General features: G+C 42.3%; 1 protein-coding gene across 6 annotated transcripts in view; it reads left to right on the top strand.

Moving 5' to 3' along the window:
• RAP1GDS1 (Rap1 GTPase-GDP dissociation stimulator 1) overlaps window positions 1-20668 on the top strand; it is a 104030-nt gene that overhangs the window by 68157 nt on the left and 15205 nt on the right. For 5 of the 6 annotated variants that reach the window (XM_081876897.1, XM_081876895.1, XM_081876896.1 and 2 more), the window contains 4 exons: window positions 818-964; window positions 15579-15707; window positions 17957-18082; window positions 19966-20109. In XM_081876897.1, the coding sequence (XP_081733023.1) occupies window positions 818-964; window positions 15579-15707; window positions 17957-18082; window positions 19966-20109 (546 nt within the window). The remainder of the gene's footprint in view (window positions 1-817; window positions 965-15578; window positions 15708-17956; window positions 18083-19965; window positions 20110-20668) is intronic. The other variant, XM_081876898.1, reaches the window with a different exon arrangement.

Here is a 20668-nt window from a genome sequence, read left to right as displayed (position 1 = left end):
GGCAGATAGCCTGTAATTAGCATCATCATGTGGCATTCTCAATTTACAGTGTGCTTTTTTCCCTTCAAAGAGAGATATACACTACTGGTCTGAACATGGAGCTTGCAGTCAAACTCTCTCTAACAATTTCCTCTCCCCAAATTTAGTTTTATCAGGTTGGATCCAGAGATGAATGAGTGGAATTTCATTCATGGAACAGAATACTTTTGTCTCCTGTGGACAGAAGGGAAAGGCTGTTTTTTGTGGATTTCCATTACCCCCTAATTGACTAACTTTTTAAAAAGATGGCCCTGTCTACCTGATTTATGGTCCTCAAGCATAGTTGCCATACCAACTTTTGCTATGAAGCAGCATCTATCTATGTTTGGCTCTGAGGAAACACCAATGCAATCCTGTGTCTACTCAGAAGCAAGTCTCATTGAGTTCAGTGGCATTTACTTCCAAGTGAAATTGTACTGCATTGCTGCTCTTTATCTTCTGCCTTCCCAGTGAAGGAATGATTTCCCTGTCCTTCAGCACACTTGCGTGGAGAGAAAACGCAAGAGTTGGTGGCATGAGGGAAGGGTTGAGTGGACCTGGAGAGGATGGGCCTTGGGATTTTCCCCAGGTTTATGTCTTGCAAGAAATTGCCCTTAAAATAAGGTGCCTGTAGCAGCCTATCCCTTAAGCACTTGTGTAAATACTTTGCCCAGTTCATGCTATGATTACAGAAGCGCTAATTATCCGAGACCCATCTACTTTTTTATGACTATTGTTATGTTTGGAACTCTTAAGTGCCTTTTTAATTTTATTTTTAACTTGACTCTTTTTTTTACAGATGAGGGCAGAAGCGCAGTTAACCACGCAGGTGGGGCAGAGATTGTAATAGACCATTTAAGGTCACTGTGCAGTAAAACAGATCCAGCCAGTGAGAAGCTCATGACTGTCTTTTGTGGCATGCTGATGAACTATAGCAATGAGAATGGTAAACAAAAATCCTAAGAAACCCTTTTCTCTAAATACATTATACACCTAGGATTTTCTTTTTTTAATATATATCTATATAATGTTAAAACCAGTACGCAAGAAAAGTTGCTGTTTTAATTACAGGTAAAAACAGTGTTTCCCATTGTATTAGCAAAATGATTGTAAATATCAGAGTAGTAAATATATGTTTGTCCCTGTTCAAATCCTCATGTGCAGTATATGTACAAGCACACAGGGCTTCTGGAAGGAAATGAGAGCTTTCCCCCTAATTTCAATCGAGGGAGCAATTTTGCATGTGAAAAGGAAAACTCATGCAGCTTTGTTTCCTGTGTTGAAATGTATGGGGCAACACCTCATACGCAGAGGAGCTCATTATTTGCCAATGGGGTGTTGTGAAGACATTTTCCTGTTCCCCATGGGAAGGAACTGTTGCACACCCCTATAGAGAACTCAGTGGCCCAGCTTGGGCTTCACATGCCTGCCTTCATAAACCATGGTTTAACAGTGCTTCCCAAACTTGGGTCTCCAGCAGTTTTGGACTACAACTCCCATCATCCCTAACTAGCAAGACCAGTTGCCATGGATGATGGGAATTGTAGTCCAAAAACAGCTGGAGACCCAAGTTTGGGAAACATTGGTTTATAATGTCAGGAATTAACATCTGGATTGAGCCTTTGGGAGCCAGTGGCCCAGTTAGGGCAGTTGTTCAAGGCTTCATAAACGTGGGTTTTTGAAACTGGGAAAGACTGTCTGAACTGGGCCATTGAGTTTATGGTGCTAAGAATTAGCCTTGGGGCCAAACTCCTCCCCTTTCCCCCTCTATCTTGCTCCCCTCCAATTGCACACTGGCTTCACTATCAAGATCCTGGCTTGTATTGCATCATGCTTTGTTTGTTTGTTTGTTTGTTTGTTTGTTTGTTTGCTAGCTAACTGACATTAAGCCAGAATTTCCAAGTTTTGACATAATGGGAGTTTAAGGCTTAATGGAAGCCAGGAACTTCATGCTACAACTAGGGTGCATGAAGTTTCAGAAGGCATTCTGAAGTGAGCCAGTAACAATCAAGCCAGACCCCGTCTGGCGGCAGAATGTGGGCAACTGGTTTTTGTCTAAAAGGATTGTGTGAACCTTCATAAATAGTCCTTTCATCACTTTTCTTAATAACAAAAAATGCTTCTTTTGCTGTTCAGTGCATTTTATGTATGGCACCCAGCTCTGCTGCTGTTGTGTCCCATTCTATGAAGTCTTCTCATTAACTTTTTTTCTGTCTACAAAATGGTTTTAGCTTAATAGATTTCTCCCGTCTTTGAAGTGGTTCCGTCGACTCCCTTGAATTAATCTGAGGAAGAGGGAGAGCTATTATTTCTAACAGACAGGGCAGTTGGGCAGCCCAAGAGGATTGCCCCCCTGCCCAATCTCTGAGGTTCATTATTAAACTGGCAGTTCTTCCTAATCACCTGTGAGCACTTTTCTAAATAAACTAATTATAATATAAGCTCCCAGGTAAACAGTTTTTGAGCAGTCCAAACAATGTATAAATATTAAATGAGCTACTTATTCCACCCAGGAGAAAAAATCTGCATTACTGATGCCCTCTTTTTTTTTTTTTTTTAACATAAAAAACTCTATAGGGCCTTGACATATTTCAAGGAGTATAATTAAGGGGAGTGTGTGTGTGTTTGTGTTGGAGGGACTGTTTTGACAATGTGTCTGTGGAAAGACACATTCGAATATTTGCGTCCCGAATTAGAAAGCTTCATGTGGTCCATTTTCATTGGTTCATCTCTCCGGTGGGAAGAAAAGTAATGTTTTTCCCCTTTTTACAGCTGGACTGCAAAAAGGGAAATCCGGGACACTTCCTCCCACCTCAGGGATGAAATTTTGAAAATAGACCATATGAAGCTTCATCTTTGGGGGTGTTACATCACAGTCGATATCGGTTTTATGAGAGGATCCTGAAATTTTCTGTATTAACTTTTGTGTACTTCAAAAAAATGTAACAACCAAGTAGCAAAACAGAAATGTTGGGGAATGGAAGAAGTCCGAAATCACAAGGACCATAATCTTTCACAAGCTAACGGTGGAGACCTTCTGTGCTCTTTCTTGAAGGTATAATCAATAAAACCAGACGGTTGGAGGCAGTGTCCTTCTGAATGGCAGTTTCTGGAAGGGAGAAGGTTTCCCATTGACTTGGTCCAACATGCTCTTCTTATGTTTCCATTTTCTTTTCAGTTGGGCTGTATTTGAGGTTTAAAATTTTTTGCCCCTGCAACCCACAATGATTCTGTCAAGCAAATAATTCCATCTCATTTCTCTGTGGCTCCAGGCTGCAGCCACATAGGCACCCATCTGTGTGGTTCGCTATTAGAGGAACTTATTGCAATTTATATAATTTCCATGCCTTTTGGGTCACTCTGACCCCAGCTGGTCTAATTCCAGCTGTCTTAACTTCTTCCTACTTGGAACTCTAAGTGGCCTCCAGTATTTAAAGGCACACTGGCATCCCATGATAGATTAAAAAGTTGTAGATTAAAATGTGTGGTTTTTTTTAAAAAAAAAAGTTTTAAAGGATTTTTTATACAATTACCTGCAAAAACTCTGGATAGCAGGACCCATCCCAGAAGATGCCTCCTTCTCGAGAGGGCAGGAGGGTGGCAACACGAGAATGGACCTTCTTTGTGGTGGCTCCCTGTCTGTGGAATGTTCTCCCCAGGGATGTTCGCCTGGCGCCTTCATTATACTGTACACCTTTAGGCACCAGGCAAAAAACATTCCTTTTTAAACAGGCCTTTGGTTTACCTAATCAGTATCCTATACCCTTTTAAAATGTGGCTGGTTTTTTTTGGGGGGGGGTGTTACTGGGTTATTGTTTTTATTTTTATTTTATATAGTGTGATCTTTTCCATTAACCACCCTGAGACCTCTGGGTATAGGGCGATATATAAATTCAATCAATCAATCAATGAGACAAACCTCTGTTTGCTCTTCACACTCACAAGAGAAAATAATTATTCTACAGTGCTGCCTGCTGTAACACATAGGTGCATAATTTAAAGCCAAAGAAAGAAAAGGCTCCCCTCTTTCAGGAAAAAAAAATCATTTATAAATGTATGAAGGTTTTAACAGAGTCCCAGCTGGGGGAAAAAGCCCTGAGTATTAGGATGTAATCCAAACCCAACACATAGTTAAACTATGGAGTTCATCCCCACAGGAGGCCACCAACTTGGATTGCTATAAAAAATGGGCAAAGCCATGGAAGTTAAGGCTATCAATGGTTACTGGTTTGGCCTCTGCTGTCAGAGGCATTAATGGTTGGGGGCTGAATGCCATTTTCTGGAAGCCACAGAAGGGGAGGGTGTTGTTGTACTCGGGTCTGGCTTGAGGTTTTCCCACGGGCGTTTGGGTGGCCACTGTGAGAAAAGGATTCTGGACTTGATGAGCCATTGGCCCTATCCAGGAAACTCTTCCTTTGCTCTTAAACCCCTAGCTAGCAGTGGGGAACATAGTGGAGCAGTATAGGCATAGCCACAGTTCTGCTACTCACACTGGCCACAGCGAAAGGCGGCTGGGTTGTGTCTGGAAGAGGAAAAAGGCCCTCTGCTATGGCGGCTCCCAAGCTGGTGCTGTGAAGAGACGTTTATTGGGCCCATTGCTGTCATGTGACAGCAGCTGGGCTAAATTAGGAACCAATGGATACTGTGTTGGTCCAGCCCGACCCAAAATGCCCTGTTCTGTGCATTTCCACCGACTACTGCCAGAAGGGGCCAGTGGTAGCTGCCGCCCACAATTTGAGGAGGTGATTCTCAAAGCAGGCAAGGCTGGGCTCCGCAGCACCTCCGTCTCATTCAAACTGCATCCAGGGCTGTGGATTGCATCAATGACAGTTCCTATGATCTGATGATAGCTCTGTGAATAATACATTAAATGCACACTGATTTTTATCCTCCTTCTAAAACGCTGCTGCTTTTTCCTTTCATTTCCTTACCTTTTCCAAGTTAACAAGCTGCCCTTTCCTCCTTTACAGCTGTGGTGCCCAAAGTAAACAGACTAACATTGCAAGTCCTAACTATGTCTCCTCAGAAGTAAGTCCTATGAAATTCAGTGGGTCCTACTCCCAGGTAAATGGGGTTAGGAATGTACTCTAAAGAGCTGAGGAGCCAGATCTTCATATGGTCAAGTCACAGGGTGCACCCAGATTCTCCATCCCCGCCTCACCCACAATGGCTTGATAATCACACCAGAGTTCTGTTTTCATAGCTTTTCTTCCTCGCTTACTAAAAGCTGTCATTGCCATGGTTTATCCTTTGCTCCCCAAATCTCTTCTTCATCCGCCACCCTTCTGTGTTATTGTTTATTCAGTTTTGCCATTTGCCTTGCTGCTTCACATGGTACTTTAACCCTCTAAGCGAGGAAGATGAATAATTTTTTATTGTGGTTACCAGCCTGCTAACAAAGTAAGAGGCTTTTAAATTTTACTTTCTAAGTCCTCCCATGAGCTGCACTTGATCTGTGCAGCAGACAGAGTTTGACCACCCCCTGATTTATTGCCTCTGAAGCATTGCAGTGGTGGTGGGTGGGGACTGCAGCAGTGTTGACTGCAGCAGTCAGATGAACAGCTTTTCAAATGGGTATATGCAACTTCTTCTCTTCTTTTTCCTCCCATCTTGCAAGGTATGTGTAGATACAAATGTATTTTTCTGTAGAGGGGATCTTGTAAGATACAAATTCCACTTTACAGAATGATAGCATTGCCAGCAAAGGATGGTTCAAACACGATGAGTCCTCTGCCACCCAAATCCTTAAGCCTTCCCAGACTGGGTGTGTATGCCTGTCACGTTGGTGCGATGTTTGTTCCATCCCAAGAATATATTTACTGATGAAGGAAGTTTTGTGGTTGTTGGTACATATGCCATTTGTTTTGCTGAGTCATAACCATGGGTGTAAGTGAGAATTTGTAAGATCAAATCATAGCCTGGAATTTCCACTCCTTCTGATAACAAACTCAGGTGGTGAGTGCTGACAGGACATTAGGTAAAATGGCACCACTGGTGAGCAACAGGGATTTATTTTCATGCTTGGGGGAACTCCAAGGTTTACAGAAGTACAAAGTGACTAACCTGGGACCCTTTGAACATGGTTGGACTCTACCTCCTAGGAGCCCCAGCCAACATGGCCAAAAGTCAGGGGTGATAGTTTTAGTCCAACAACATATGGAGGCAACCCGTCCTTTAGAAAACGAAACCTAACAGGGCAACAAGAACAAGGCCCAATGAGGACTGAGCATGCTCAGCAGTCCCAAAATGTTGAGTGTCTGTTGGGGAGAGCAAATTAAATTGAGTGACTGGAAGGAGGTGTGGCTGGCTTTCTGAAATGCTGAAGGAGACTGGTCCACACTTCAACATTTTGTTTAGTGTATTTATCCCATCCTTCAGCCAGGTAGCTCAGAGCTTAACAACAAAACTAGAAGACAGGTTTGGATCTGGGGATTTCAGAAGCTCACTCTGTGCCTTGTGCAAGCTACAGTCTTTCAACCTTGCCTATGCGTGGCCAATTTGGTGTCCTCCATATGTTGTTGGACTAAACTCCCACCGTACCTGGCCATTAGCCATGTTAGCTGAGCCACTCCCTGGCTACCCCTGACCCAACCCACCACTCAGACCACTGCACCACATGGTATTTATTAATTTATTGATTTGAGATACAAAAATAGAAACACAAGAGGTATGTGGAACTGTTATCTTATTTCGTGTGTGTGTGTGTACACACACACACGCAACATTGTTTGTATCTAAAATCATTTTTCTTTACATTATACTTTCTCATTTCATTTTGTGTTAAAATTCAATCTGCCAGATTCGACTTTTCCTTCATTACCTTTGAAGAAAAATTCTTAATAGTGTAATGTAAAACCACTGAGCTTTTCTTAATCTTGCAAGCGCCCTGGAAGTATGTGACTGGAATATATTGCTTTCGTTGATTAATGTTCTGCTGCTTTGCATTTCTTTTTCTCCACTTGAAAATCTTATGTAGGCAAAAATGGAAAGCGGATCAATATTCAAGCCACGCATTTCTCCTTTGCTAATGCTTGTGTCTACAGTGGCTTGTGTGTTTATTTGCATATTGCTTGAAAGTTGCTTTTCCAAAGGTATAGCGGTAGGTTACAGTTACGTAATGGTAAATATATACATTTCATAGGCATGAGCTAAAAAATTCTTGGAAACCAGCTCTCTTTGGGTATTCTAAAGAGGGCTTAAAGAAGTGTAGAATGAAATATTGCACAAAAGAGTTGACTCTGCACACCATCCAGTCTTGGGCTGTCAGCACACTTCCTCTTAAAAATATAAGCTTCAAACTCACCACTTAAATTGATGAACTCTTGACTAAAGCAATACACAAGGTTGCCTTACTTAGCATCTGAATTTATTTCTGCGTCAAATACATTGTGTCTCCCTGCAGTGTTAATGAGCCGCAGGCTTTGTTGAGTTGGTTTACAAACCATAGTGGATGAGATTGCTTGTTTCGTCATATAACTGTTAATGTGTCTTAAAACATTGTTCCACTTGTCTGGTTGCCCAAACTTCAGGCTAAACGTTCTGCAACAACAGCCTTTCAGTAGATTGAAACCAAAGTTGGGTTGAGAAAATCAAATTTCTGGGGTGATGTTTGACTGTGAATGGGGGGGATTTTGGTTTCCAAAGCATTTTCAAATGTATACATTCCATGATCACTTCTTAACATCTTCTGAAGCAGCATGAACTTTCTATCCATCTATTTGCCATACGTTGTGCTTTTCTGTCCTTTTTTCTGTGTTTCTTCTGAGTCTTCAGCTCCTTCCTTCTCTTACTGGGAGCCTCTGGGCAGATTTCAGGCTTGCAAGATCCACTTCTATCTTTCGCTTAGCAATTTACCAACAAGCGCCAGGTGCAAAAGACACACCATTAGAGTTAAAGAACAGAGTGCCTCTGAGCAGATTCTGAGCAGGAATTTGATTTCAGTATCAGATTGAATAAATAGCTTTGTTTTTGCTACTGTTAAACAACTGGGGGTCAGGCACTCTTGCCAGTGTATGGCAGATCATCCCAATATCTATCAGTAAATCATAATGCACCGAATGCCCAGTGTCCAGATGTTGTTTGATTCTAGCTCCCATCATCCCTGGTCATTAGCCATCTTGGCTGGAGTTAATGGGATAGGGAATCCAGTAACATCTGAAGGATAGCATATTGGCTACCCCTATTCCAAGAGCATATGAGGAAGCAAATGGAATTTAAAAGTGGAAAACACAATGCTGTGTCCTAATTCTTGTGTCGAGCCAGCTGACTCTTCTGTTTTTCCAAGTTTCCTAAATAATCCACATGCTCCTTCTGTGTTTGCTAGCTGCATTGTGGCTTCTTCCTGTGCACTCACTAGAAGAAGACACAGCTGATGGACCTCCATGGAATCTCAAATGTCTGGCATTACCAGGCAACAGCCAAACTAATGTCTGGAGGAGCCTCAAGATTCTGAACAACTTAGAATGGCATTAAAGGAGAATGAATTATTATTTACCCATTCATGTATGCATGGGGCACTTTCATTCACTTGCTGAAAAATAAATGTAAGCAGCTTTGTAACAGTGGGGGCTTTCCAGCATCTTGTAGTCTTTGGAAGGCTTACACATAAATAGTGGTAAATTGTACAGTTTGTTTTCTGCAGCTTCTGAAGCTGAACTCATATGCTCCAGCGATTTTTGATTATAATTTTCCATTGTCTGTAAAAACTGAAATTACAAACTGATTTATTAAGTAAAAGGTACATGTCCTTAGAATCATAGAATCATAGAGTTGGAAGAGACCACAAGGGCCATCGAGTCCAACCCCCTGCCAAGCAGGAAACACCATCAGAGCACTCCTGACATATGGTTGTCAAGCCTCTGCTTAAAGACCTCCAAAGAAGGAGACTCCACCACACTCCTTGTCCTTAAACCAATATGAATATGAAATCTTGGAGATTTAGCCATCTAATATTTGCAAAGAGAGGGTGGAATACATAAAAAGTACAGTGCCTGAAAAACAGAATAAGGAATATTTTCCCCAAAATAAAATAAAAAAGACACCTTAGGTAACCAAAGACATTCATTTAAACATATGACATTCTACCAATCAGCAGTTAAACTTTATTTTTAGCCTCTACTCTTTGCAGTGCTATCCTTCTGCTGTCAGAATAAAAATTCAACTAATTTTAGAGGAACAGGATTGTAACCTTTAGTTGGTACACCATGTTACAGGACCAGCTTCAACACTCATCCTCAAGCAAAATTCTTTGATTGTAATGGTTTCTTAATAAGCTTTGTAAGAAAGCTCTTGGCTTAAAAATATACTAAATTTCAGTTAATTAGCTCAGAGGAGAATACTGACTTCTACATTAATGCTGACAATTTGCATTTTCTTTCCATTTTTCCAAGCTTGCTGGCCTCTGTTCAGACTCTTACTTGCGCACAAAATCCTCTTCCTGTGGTGGTGGTGGAACGAGAGGGCCCTCCTGCCTCCACCACACTCAGATGGGTGAATCATGCAATATTATCCTTTTTGGAGAGGAAAGAGTGGTGTCATTTTGGCAATTGGATGAAGGACCCAGATCGTACTTTATGGTGGCTACCCAGTGGCCCTCTAGATCAGCGCTTCTCAACGTGTGGGTCCCCAGATGTTATTGGACTACAACTCCCATCATCCCTGAGCTCTGGCCTTGCTAGCTAGGGGTGATGGGAGTTGTAGTTCAACAACATCTGGTGACCCACAGGTTGAGAAAGGCTGCTCTAGATGATGTTGAACTTCCAACTCCCATCAGCCCCAGCCAGCATGGCCAATATTTGGGGACAATGAGAATTTTAATCCAGCACCATCTTGAAGGACAAAGCTTACCACCCCTGCTTTGATTATTGAGGAGAGATCACACCTTTGCAGACCTTTGAATCACCACTCAGTGGTAGTAGCATTTCTGCATTATACCCAGAAGGCCCCAGATTCAATCCCTGGCATCTCCAGTTGAAAGGAACAGATAGCAGGTAATGGGAAAGACACCTGTCCAAGGCTATGTAGATCCACTCTGTAGAAAATACAGAGGGTGAATAGCCTGGGTATTCCTGTGTGTTTCTGCTAGCTTTGCATTAGGTGAGTGTCTGAACGGAGACACACTCTGTCTTTGGCTGATGTGAATGGAATCTAGGCAAGGTTTTAGCAATGGGACATCTGCATACATCCAGCCATCCATTCAAAAGCTTGAGTTACTTTTTTGTCAGTGGTTGTCAACACAAGCCTGCAACAGGAGAAAGGTTTGGAGATCCAGTGATAACACACAGGCTTGCTCCTTTACGCTCCAGCATCATGGGCTGTCCATTGTTGTGTTATGTGGCTTTCTGCTGCAGGAAGTTACTGAATCCGTGCCTTTAATAATTAAAAATCAAATTATAACCATTTGAATGTCTGGAACAAGATATATTCCGATCTGGTTCAGAAGGTGGGAGGGGGGCAGTTTGCAGATATTTGCACATAGGTTTAAGACTATCACACATACGACCGCTTTTGCTTTTAAAATCCAGGAGTCAGTCAGTGAGGCGATAGACTCCCGTTATTTTGCTCAGGGGCATCCTTGGAGGAATCTGAGTGCAGTATGACTACAACTGATTTTTGCATCCTTTTCTTATGTTGCAAAGCAAACATATTTCACTTGTTAAATTGTGGAAGCTTTTGTTTTTGTTTTGTAAACTAATGGTGTCTCCTAATGGATAATCTTCAAACATATTTTTGTTTGCAAATATCTACACGCAATAATATTTTTTCTCTATGAAGATTATACCATAGTGGCAATGGACTCTTATGAAATGTTTTGTCCTTGTTCTTTGTTAAGCCACTTTGTTTTATCAAGCTTTTTGTAACCTATATTGTGACTTGTTTGCATAACACTTTTAGCGTGTTAAGTTTCCATAAGTACTTACTCTGTCTTTTCCTGCTAACCTTACTATTTAAAAGCAATAAAATGCATTGGTGAGGGGAAAGCGAGACTGCCTATGACATTACATCAATATACTTATTATTACTCTTCATGAAACTGAAAATCTGTTATAACTGTTAATGTGTCTTAAAACATTGTTCCACTTGTCTGGTTGCCCAAACTTCAGGCTAAACGTTCTGCAACAACAGCCTTTCAGTAGATTGAAACCAAAGTTGGGTTGAGAAAATCAAATTTCTGGGGTGATGTTTGACTGTGAATGGGGGGGATTTTGGTTTCCAAAGCATTTTCAAATGTATACATTCCATGATCACTTCTTAACATCTTCTGAAGCAGCATGAACTTTCTATCCATCTATTTGCCATACGTTGTGCTTTTCTGTCCTTTTTTCTGTGTTTCTTCTGAGTCTTCAGCTCCTTCCTTCTCTTACTGGGAGCCTCTGGGCAGATTTCAGGCTTGCAAGATCCACTTCTATCTTTCGCTTAGCAATTTACCAACAAGCGCCAGGTGCAAAAGACACACCATTAGAGTTAAAGAACAGAGTGCCTCTGAGCAGATTCTGAGCAGGAATTTGATTTCAGTATCAGATTGAATAAATAGCTTTGTTTTTGCTACTGTTAAACAACTGGGGGTCAGGCACTCTTGCCAGTGTATGGCAGATCATCCCAATATCTATCAGTAAATCATAATGCACCGAATGCCCAGTGTCCAGATGTTGTTTGATTCTAGCTCCCATCATCCCTGGTCATTAGCCATCTTGGCTGGAGTTAATGGGATAGGGAATCCAGTAACATCTGAAGGATAGCATATTGGCTACCCCTATTCCAAGAGCATATGAGGAAGCAAATGGAATTTAAAAGTGGAAAACACAATGCTGTGTCCTAATTCTTGTGTCGAGCCAGCTGACTCTTCTGTTTTTCCAAGTTTCCTAAATAATCCACATGCTCCTTCTGTGTTTGCTAGCTGCATTGTGGCTTCTTCCTGTGCACTCACTAGAAGAAGACACAGCTGATGGACCTCCATGGAATCTCAAATGTCTGGCATTACCAGGCAACAGCCAAACTAATGTCTGGAGGAGCCTCAAGATTCTGAACAACTTAGAATGGCATTAAAGGAGAATGAATTATTATTTACCCATTCATGTATGCATGGGGCACTTTCATTCACTTGCTGAAAAATAAATGTAAGCAGCTTTGTAACAGTGGGGGCTTTCCAGCATCTTGTAGTCTTTGGAAGGCTTACACATAAATAGTGGTAAATTGTACAGTTTGTTTTCTGCAGCTTCTGAAGCTGAACTCATATGCTCCAGCGATTTTTGATTATAATTTTCCATTGTCTGTAAAAACTGAAATTACAAACTGATTTATTAAGTAAAAGGTACATGTCCTTAGAATCATAGAATCATAGAGTTGGAAGAGACCACAAGGGCCATCGAGTCCAACCCCCTGCCAAGCAGGAAACACCATCAGAGCACTCCTGACATATGGTTGTCAAGCCTCTGCTTAAAGACCTCCAAAGAAGGAGACTCCACCACACTCCTTGTCCTTAAACCAATATGAATATGAAATCTTGGAGATTTAGCCATCTAATATTTGCAAAGAGAGGGTGGAATACATAAAAAGTACAGTGCCTGAAAAACAGAATAAGGAATATTTTCCCCAAAATAAAATAAAAAAGACACCTTAGGTAACCAAAGACATTCATTTAAACATATGACATTCTACCAATCAGCAGTTAAACTTTATTTTTAGCCTCTACTCTTTGCAGTGCTATCCTTCTGCTGTCAGAATAAAAATTCAACTAATTTTAGAGGAACAGGATTGTAACCTTTAGTTGGTACACCATGTTACAGGACCAGCTTCAACACTCATCCTCAAGCAAAATTCTTTGATTGTAATGGTTTCTTAATAAGCTTTGTAAGAAAGCTCTTGGCTTAAAAATATACTAAATTTCAGTTAATTAGCTCAGAGGAGAATACTGACTTCTACATTAATGCTGACAATTTGCATTTTCTTTCCATTTTTCCAAGCTTGCTGGCCTCTGTTCAGACTCTTACTTGCGCACAAAATCCTCTTCCTGTGGTGGTGGTGGAACGAGAGGGCCCTCCTGCCTCCACCACACTCAGATGGGTGAATCATGCAATATTATCCTTTTTGGAGAGGAAAGAGTGGTGTCATTTTGGCAATTGGATGAAGGACCCAGATCGTACTTTATGGTGGCTACCCAGTGGCCCTCTAGATCAGCGCTTCTCAACGTGTGGGTCCCCAGATGTTATTGGACTACAACTCCCATCATCCCTGAGCTCTGGCCTTGCTAGCTAGGGGTGATGGGAGTTGTAGTTCAACAACATCTGGTGACCCACAGGTTGAGAAAGGCTGCTCTAGATGATGTTGAACTTCCAACTCCCATCAGCCCCAGCCAGCATGGCCAATATTTGGGGACAATGAGAATTTTAATCCAGCACCATCTTGAAGGACAAAGCTTACCACCCCTGCTTTGATTATTGAGGAGAGATCACACCTTTGCAGACCTTTGAATCACCACTCAGTGGTAGTAGCATTTCTGCATTATACCCAGAAGGCCCCAGATTCAATCCCTGGCATCTCCAGTTGAAAGGAACAGATAGCAGGTAATGGGAAAGACACCTGTCCAAGGCTATGTAGATCCACTCTGTAGAAAATACAGAGGGTGAATAGCCTGGGTATTCCTGTGTGTTTCTGCTAGCTTTGCATTAGGTGAGTGTCTGAACGGAGACACACTCTGTCTTTGGCTGATGTGAATGGAATCTAGGCAAGGTTTTAGCAATGGGACATCTGCATACATCCAGCCATCCATTCAAAAGCTTGAGTTACTTTTTTGTCAGTGGTTGTCAACACAAGCCTGCAACAGGAGAAAGGTTTGGAGATCCAGTGATAACACACAGGCTTGCTCCTTTACGCTCCAGCATCATGGGCTGTCCATTGTTGTGTTATGTGGCTTTCTGCTGCAGGAAGTTACTGAATCCGTGCCTTTAATAATTAAAAATCAAATTATAACCATTTGAATGTCTGGAACAAGATATATTCCGATCTGGTTCAGAAGGTGGGAGGGGGGCAGTTTGCAGATATTTGCACATAGGTTTAAGACTATCACACATACGACCGCTTTTGCTTTTAAAATCCAGGAGTCAGTCAGTGAGGCGATAGACTCCCGTTATTTTGCTCAGGGGCATCCTTGGAGGAATCTGAGTGCAGTATGACTACAACTGATTTTTGCATCCTTTTCTTATGTTGCAAAGCAAACATATTTCACTTGTTAAATTGTGGAAGCTTTTGTTTTTGTTTTGTAAACTAATGGTGTCTCCTAATGGATAATCTTCAAACATATTTTTGTTTGCAAATATCTACACGCAATAATATTTTTTCTCTATGAAGATTATACCATAGTGGCAATGGACTCTTATGAAATGTTTTGTCCTTGTTCTTTGTTAAGCCACTTTGTTTTATCAAGCTTTTTGTAACCTATATTGTGACTTGTTTGCATAACACTTTTAGCGTGTTAAGTTTCCATAAGTACTTACTCTGTCTTTTCCTGCTAACCTTACTATTTAAAAGCAATAAAATGCATTGGTGAGGGGAAAGCGAGACTGCCTATGACATTACATCAATATACTTATTATTACTCTTCATGAAACTGAAAATCTAGTGTACATAATTTGTAATTGCGGGCTTCCAAGGGGGCTTTTTGTGATGAACGAAGTAACCTTGCCTTATTATGATTATTATAATCTGGTCTTCAGATTTATTTGGTTGTGTTGACAGAAGCATTCCGTTACCTGAAATACTGAGATGTATTTAGTCACTAGCTTTAAGAGGCAATTTGGGAAGTATAAATGAGAAATGCATTTTTCATTTACTTGGGCTGCAGCTATCGTTGGAGAAGCCTGTGTCCTTTGCACACTGTTATGAACGTATAAACCCCTTTGGAAAGCAGTAGAATGTACATGCAATATTTGCAGTAAAAGGCCACAATCCATAATTCTGTGAGGTTTCAGAGGGCAAGTAGAAATGCATGCATGGATTTTTCTTTCACTCTGGAGAGACTCTCTGCTGGCACAGACATTGAAGGCAGTGATGGCACAGCATATATATTCCCTTCTCTTTGTTGTTAATAAATCTCTGGCCCGCTGAGGATATATGCACACTAGCGCATCCTTCCCCAACCATGTGCCCCCTAAATGTTGTTAGACTCCAACTCACATCGGCCCCAGCCAGTACAGCCAATGACCAGGAACGATGGAAGTTGTAGTCCAACAAGCATCTGGAGGGCATCTGATTGGAAAAGCTGGTTTAACAACGTCTAAGATTATTTTGGAGAAACTATAATAGTTTATTATTAAATGGGTTTGTGGCCAGAGAGGGGCAGTCTCTCTCATGTAGTAGACTGTATGGGGATTTCTTTCCCATAATAGGTTTGAATACTAAGCAGACATCAGAAGAACAAAGAGGAGCAATGTTTTGATTGTAGGTTACAGTTGCCTCCTTGTTTAAATTATTGACATTGGAGAATAATTAAGGATACTGTGATACTGCGAAGGCAGTGCTAACTCAAACACGTTTGTCCTTTTTTTGTTGTTGTCTGTCTTTAGATACCCTACAATCTCAGCTCATCAACATGGGAGTTATCCCTACGTTAGTGAAATTGTTGGGCATTCATTGCCAAAATTCGGCTTTGACTGAAATGTGCCTTGTTGCGTTTGGCAATTTAGCAGAACTTGGTAAGTCCTGGGATGCAACCCACAAACCTGTTCTCTTTATTTATAAATGTTACATTGTTCTAATTTACTATTTATGGCAAGTTTATAGAAGGAGGACCAGTGCTGATATTTTCATCTGTATCCACTATTCAAGTATCCCAAGTTCCCCTTTCCAGCTCTTCTCTGCCTGCCTGATGTCTACACATGAGTTCATCTTTCCACTTGGGCTACAGCTTTCATCCCCACTGACCGTGCTGATTGGTGTCAATAGGAGGTGGAATCCAACTACATCTAGAGGGTGCCATATTGGTTACTCCTGACATAAATAAAGTTTATTTCTAAGGTTCAAATACGACTTCCTATCAGATTTTTCCTCACTGCCTAACTATAAGAAGTGTTGCTTTCTATCTCTCAAGAAAGTATAACAGTTCATAAAAAAGTCTATGCACAGTTATAAACTTAGATAACTTTACATGATATCAGGGAAGAGTTTAGAAGGACCTCTCATGCAAACAGCGTTGGTGTTTGCCTTCCTCTTACAGTGGTCCAGCTAGGCCTGGAAAAAAAACACCTGGAAAATTTTGGAATAAAAACTTTAAAAGCAAACAAACCAATTTTGTACTATAGCATTCAATCTGGGCAAACTTTCCGTTTTCAGAAGTCTGTGATAAATATGGCAAATTTGAAAGCAGAAACTGACAGTGATAGCTTAGAATGATTAAATTTCATTTAGTATTCATAGTATTCATTGATGTGTGTCTCCTCCGCCAGCTCTTTCCCTCACCTCTTTTTATGGAAATGGGTTCTTAATGTCTGCTTGACACTGGGGGAGCCATAACAATTTTCAGATCACATGATAATTTTATGTTTTTACTACAACGTTGATGATTTCTCCTTTTTGTATTGTTTTATTGCTTAAGTTAATATGCTGCAGAGGGAGCAAGCAGCAAGACCACCTTACCCGTCCACAGTGGTTGGGCTTGGCAAGGGCGTTCTGTGACAGTAAAATGATATAATTAAAACAAATATATTGCCACTGTGCGTAAATGACCCATAAAGTTTGGTTCTTCTAGTTCTTATGTTCAGTATTAGCCCTGTATGTTAAGACCTGCTTCCTCTCTCATTTCCTTTAAATCCCTCCTCACAACCCACCTTTTCTGTGAAGCCTTTGGCACAGCCCTCAAGTTCCCATGGCCTACTTTAACTCAACCACCTAACAGCCACATGCTCCCTGTGATGACACAAATGTGCTGGCTGTCTGAGACGGAATCACAACCAATTTGCTGCTCCCGGGGTGTTTAGGTCAGATGACAATGGCAGCTAAGCTAAGGTGTGGCATCGTCTTCTTCTTTTTGGCAACGTGTTCCAGGGTCATTCTTAAGCTCTTGCCTTTAACCATGGTCTGTAGCCAATGTTTGTCCTGTGGTTATAGGTTTCATTGAAGAAGGAGAGATGGTAGCCATCCTGGATTCAGACAACATGCTAAGCCAAACCCACACCAATCTAAAAACCCTGAGAAGCAGCAAGCAGCTGTGATCTCCTTCTCAGAAGCCAGTGCTGTCATGTCAAGCCATGGTTTGGCTTTGCATGACGTGTGAACATCACCATTGCTTCTCTTTACTCTTGTGAGTTGTATTGAAAGCAAGCCCACTGGTTCCCACATAATACAGCCATAAAAAAATATTAAGTAGCTAACATTGGCAACTGTGTAGATTGATGGATGGCTTAAGATGTCAGAAACAGGTCAATAAACTTAATATTGCACCTGCATTTTAAAAGCCATCAGACTCAGGGTACCCAGAAAGAAGGTTGAATCAAAGCATCTGGATTTGTCTGTTTTGAGACACCAGAACAAATTCTGCCAGCATGTAGCCATGTAAATGTTAAGGTGCTGGGTCTGACCTTTAGTCTCTTCAATCAGAAACCCAGTGCACTCATAGTGTAATTTTTCTTGTTCAGCTGATGGCAGCTGAAGGCTTAATTTATATGTTGGTAATTTTGCTGTTGCTATGGGTACGTTCACGTTCCACTGGTGCAAATTTTTAACAGCTTTGAACATAATTAATAATTCAGGTCATCACATTTATCTTAAAAGGCCTGGATGTTTTTCTTTTCATTTAGTGACAGGCTTAAGTATGGGAGTATATTGTTCCTGTCTGCGAAGAGCGTTTAGCTCTGTTAATCATTGCGCCGAGTAACCTCCTAATAAACTGAAGAGAAAACAGTGCTGCCATTCTGTGCATTTAGCTTTCCCCTTTTTGATTTCACAGAATCAAGCAAAGAGCAATTCGCCTACACAAACATTGCTGAAGAGCTTGTGAAACTGTTCAAAAAGCAAATAGAACATGACAAGAAGGAGATGATATTTGAAGTTTTGGCTCCTTTGGCAGAAAATGGTGAGACTCTGGTGACAGTTTTGTTTCTGAGGGAGAGAAATTCATTTTGATATTTGGCTGAGTCACGGCTCTTGCTGAGGAAGCTGTGTCTAGCTGAAATGGTCTGTGTGGAAACCCTTGACTGAGCCCCTCCCCTTTATTTCAGTGTTTTGTACTATGCGCAGTTCTTCAATCTTGGGTCCCCAGATGCTGCTGGACTACAATTACCACCAGCCCTGACTAATAGCTGAGGGTGACAGAAGTTGCAGAGAGCCAGTGTGGTGTAGTGGTTAAGAGCGGTAGACTCGTAATCTGGGGAACCGGGTTCGCTTCCCCGCTCCTCCACATGCAGCTGCTGGCTGACCTTGGGCCAGTCACACTTCTGTGAAGTCTCTCAGCCCCACTCACCTCACAGAGTGTTTGTTGTGGGGGAGGAAGGGAAAGGAGAATGTTAGCTGCTTTGAGACTCCTTCGGGTAGTGATAAAGCGGGATATCAAATCCAAATCCAGTAACATTCAAGGTTAAAGAACTGTGATTGGATGGAACAAGGAAAAAAAATTAAAGGAGGGTTAAGAAAGCAGAGCAGAAGCATATTGTCAGGTCTGCCTCTAGATCCCAGCTCACAGAGGACCAACGCCCGGTGGATATAATATACAAAGTCTTTATTGAAGTTTAGTTTCCATTTCAAGGCTCTGGGCGCGCAGACCCACGTCTCGACGCTAGACCGGCTAAGTCCCCTCTGACTCACTGCTCCTCCCACACCAGTTTAAGATCCTCGCCCGGCTCCACCTCCTACGCTGTTCTTTCCTTCGCTGGGTCTTTCTGCCCTCTGGGGTCTCCTCCTTCCTGGACTCTTCTGACGCTGACCCCCCTTGGTCTTCCCCTTCCTTCCGGCGGGCTTTAGGACCTGGCTCCCTACCCGGGCTCCCTGCTGTGCCGCTCGCCTGTACATTTGAACTTGGCGCGCACGCCCAGCCGGTAACCTTCCTCCTGACCGTTTCCCCGCTTCCTGATGTGGGCGTGACCAAACCTGACTCCTCTCCTCCCGCTGGTGGTGAGAGCACTGGTCCCGATTCCTGGGACTCCCCCTCCCCACTGCGCTCTGGTGGGGAAGCTGGTCCTGATTTCCAACTGCTGCTCAGGGACTCCCCGCTGGCCCCTTCCTCCTGGGGCTTCCCCCCTGGAACCCCCCTCGCCCTGGCCATCGGCGCTCCCTTCTGTGAGTCCTCCGATTCGCTGGAGAGGCTTGTGGAATAACTCTTTCCACTGTCACTGCCTGCTCCCCCCTCGTACTCCTCCTCCTCACTCTCCATTTGCTCCCCCTCCTGTGTCTCTCCTTCTGAACCCCTGACACATATGAATTTGCTCTGTGAGGAAAACAACAACAGTACAACTCATAAAATGCAGCAAAGCAAGTAAATCTTTAGTAAACAGCATCCCACTCTCACGGTGGCCAACCAGATGCCTGTGGGAAACCCGCAATCAGGATTTGAACACAAGACCACTCTCCCCTTCATTGGCTTCCTGCAACTAGAATTCAGAAACATCGATGCCTCCAACTTTGCAGACAGGGCATAGTCATAATGGCTAGTAGTCTCCGGCATTGTGTGGCATGCACAGTTGTAGTTACCTAGTCTTCTTGCTTTTGCTACGCCTTATTTGGAGTCACAGTAGAGTCGAACCTCCGTTTACGTAACCCTCTGGTTATGTAAACTTCGGGATGCGCATGCAGCAAACCCAGAAGTATTTTACTGGGTTTAGCCCTGCATTCATGCGCAAAAGCAGTCTGCACATGCGCAGAAGCAGTCCTCAGGTCGCGGAAACCTTGGGATCCCATCCACAACTGGAGGTACCACTGTATTTTAAAAGCATTTTATATTTAGGTTCTTCTATCTTCACCCAGATATCATTAAGCTACAGCTGGTTGAAGCAGGCCTGGTGGAGTGTCTACTTGAGATAGTCCAGAAGACCGTGGACAGTGACAAAGAGGACGACATTGCTGAGCTCAAAACTGCCTCTGATCTTATGGTTCTACTGCTGCTGGGAGGTGAGTATTGCATGTGGAACCTGGGAATTCTCATGCTGTCATTAGCATATCGGGTTCTAGCCATCGCATTGCAGTCTGTGGGTTAGCTTGTGTTCTCCTAGAATGGCTGAGTTTTAGTAGTTTCAGCTAAAACTGCTTTTCTTCTTTTTCACAACCAGCAACTTTTACTAGACAGTTGGCAGGCATGGTCCCCAGACATGCTGATTTTCTTTGTATAGGTTGAACTTTTACATGTGCTGTAAGCCCAATGGGTACAAGGAAGTTTTATTGAATGTGGCAGTGGCAGGGCACTGTATCCTAGATGCTATCTCTAGTTAAATGTGGCATCTCTAGCTAAATGTAACAAGGCCGAGGTCCCATCTGATTCCGTAGAGAGCTAAGGGAGATTTTAACTTAATGGTAAGGTGAATGTTCAGTCTCTCCCAGTTCTCCTCCCCCTGTGCCCCCCCCATCTGTTTTAGGGTTTTTGCCACCTTGTGGAGCAGGTGTGGGGAGGAGAAAGGGGAAAGTCCTGTTGCAGAAGTGGGAATCATTTTGTTTGTGCTGTTTTTTAATTGAA

This window comes from Podarcis erhardii (assembly GCF_964252035.2).
Source record: "Podarcis erhardii genome assembly, chromosome: 9".
In the NCBI taxonomy this organism is placed as follows: Eukaryota; Metazoa; Chordata; class Lepidosauria; order Squamata; family Lacertidae; genus Podarcis; species Podarcis erhardii.
This window is presented reverse-complemented; position numbering and strand designations above follow the sequence as displayed.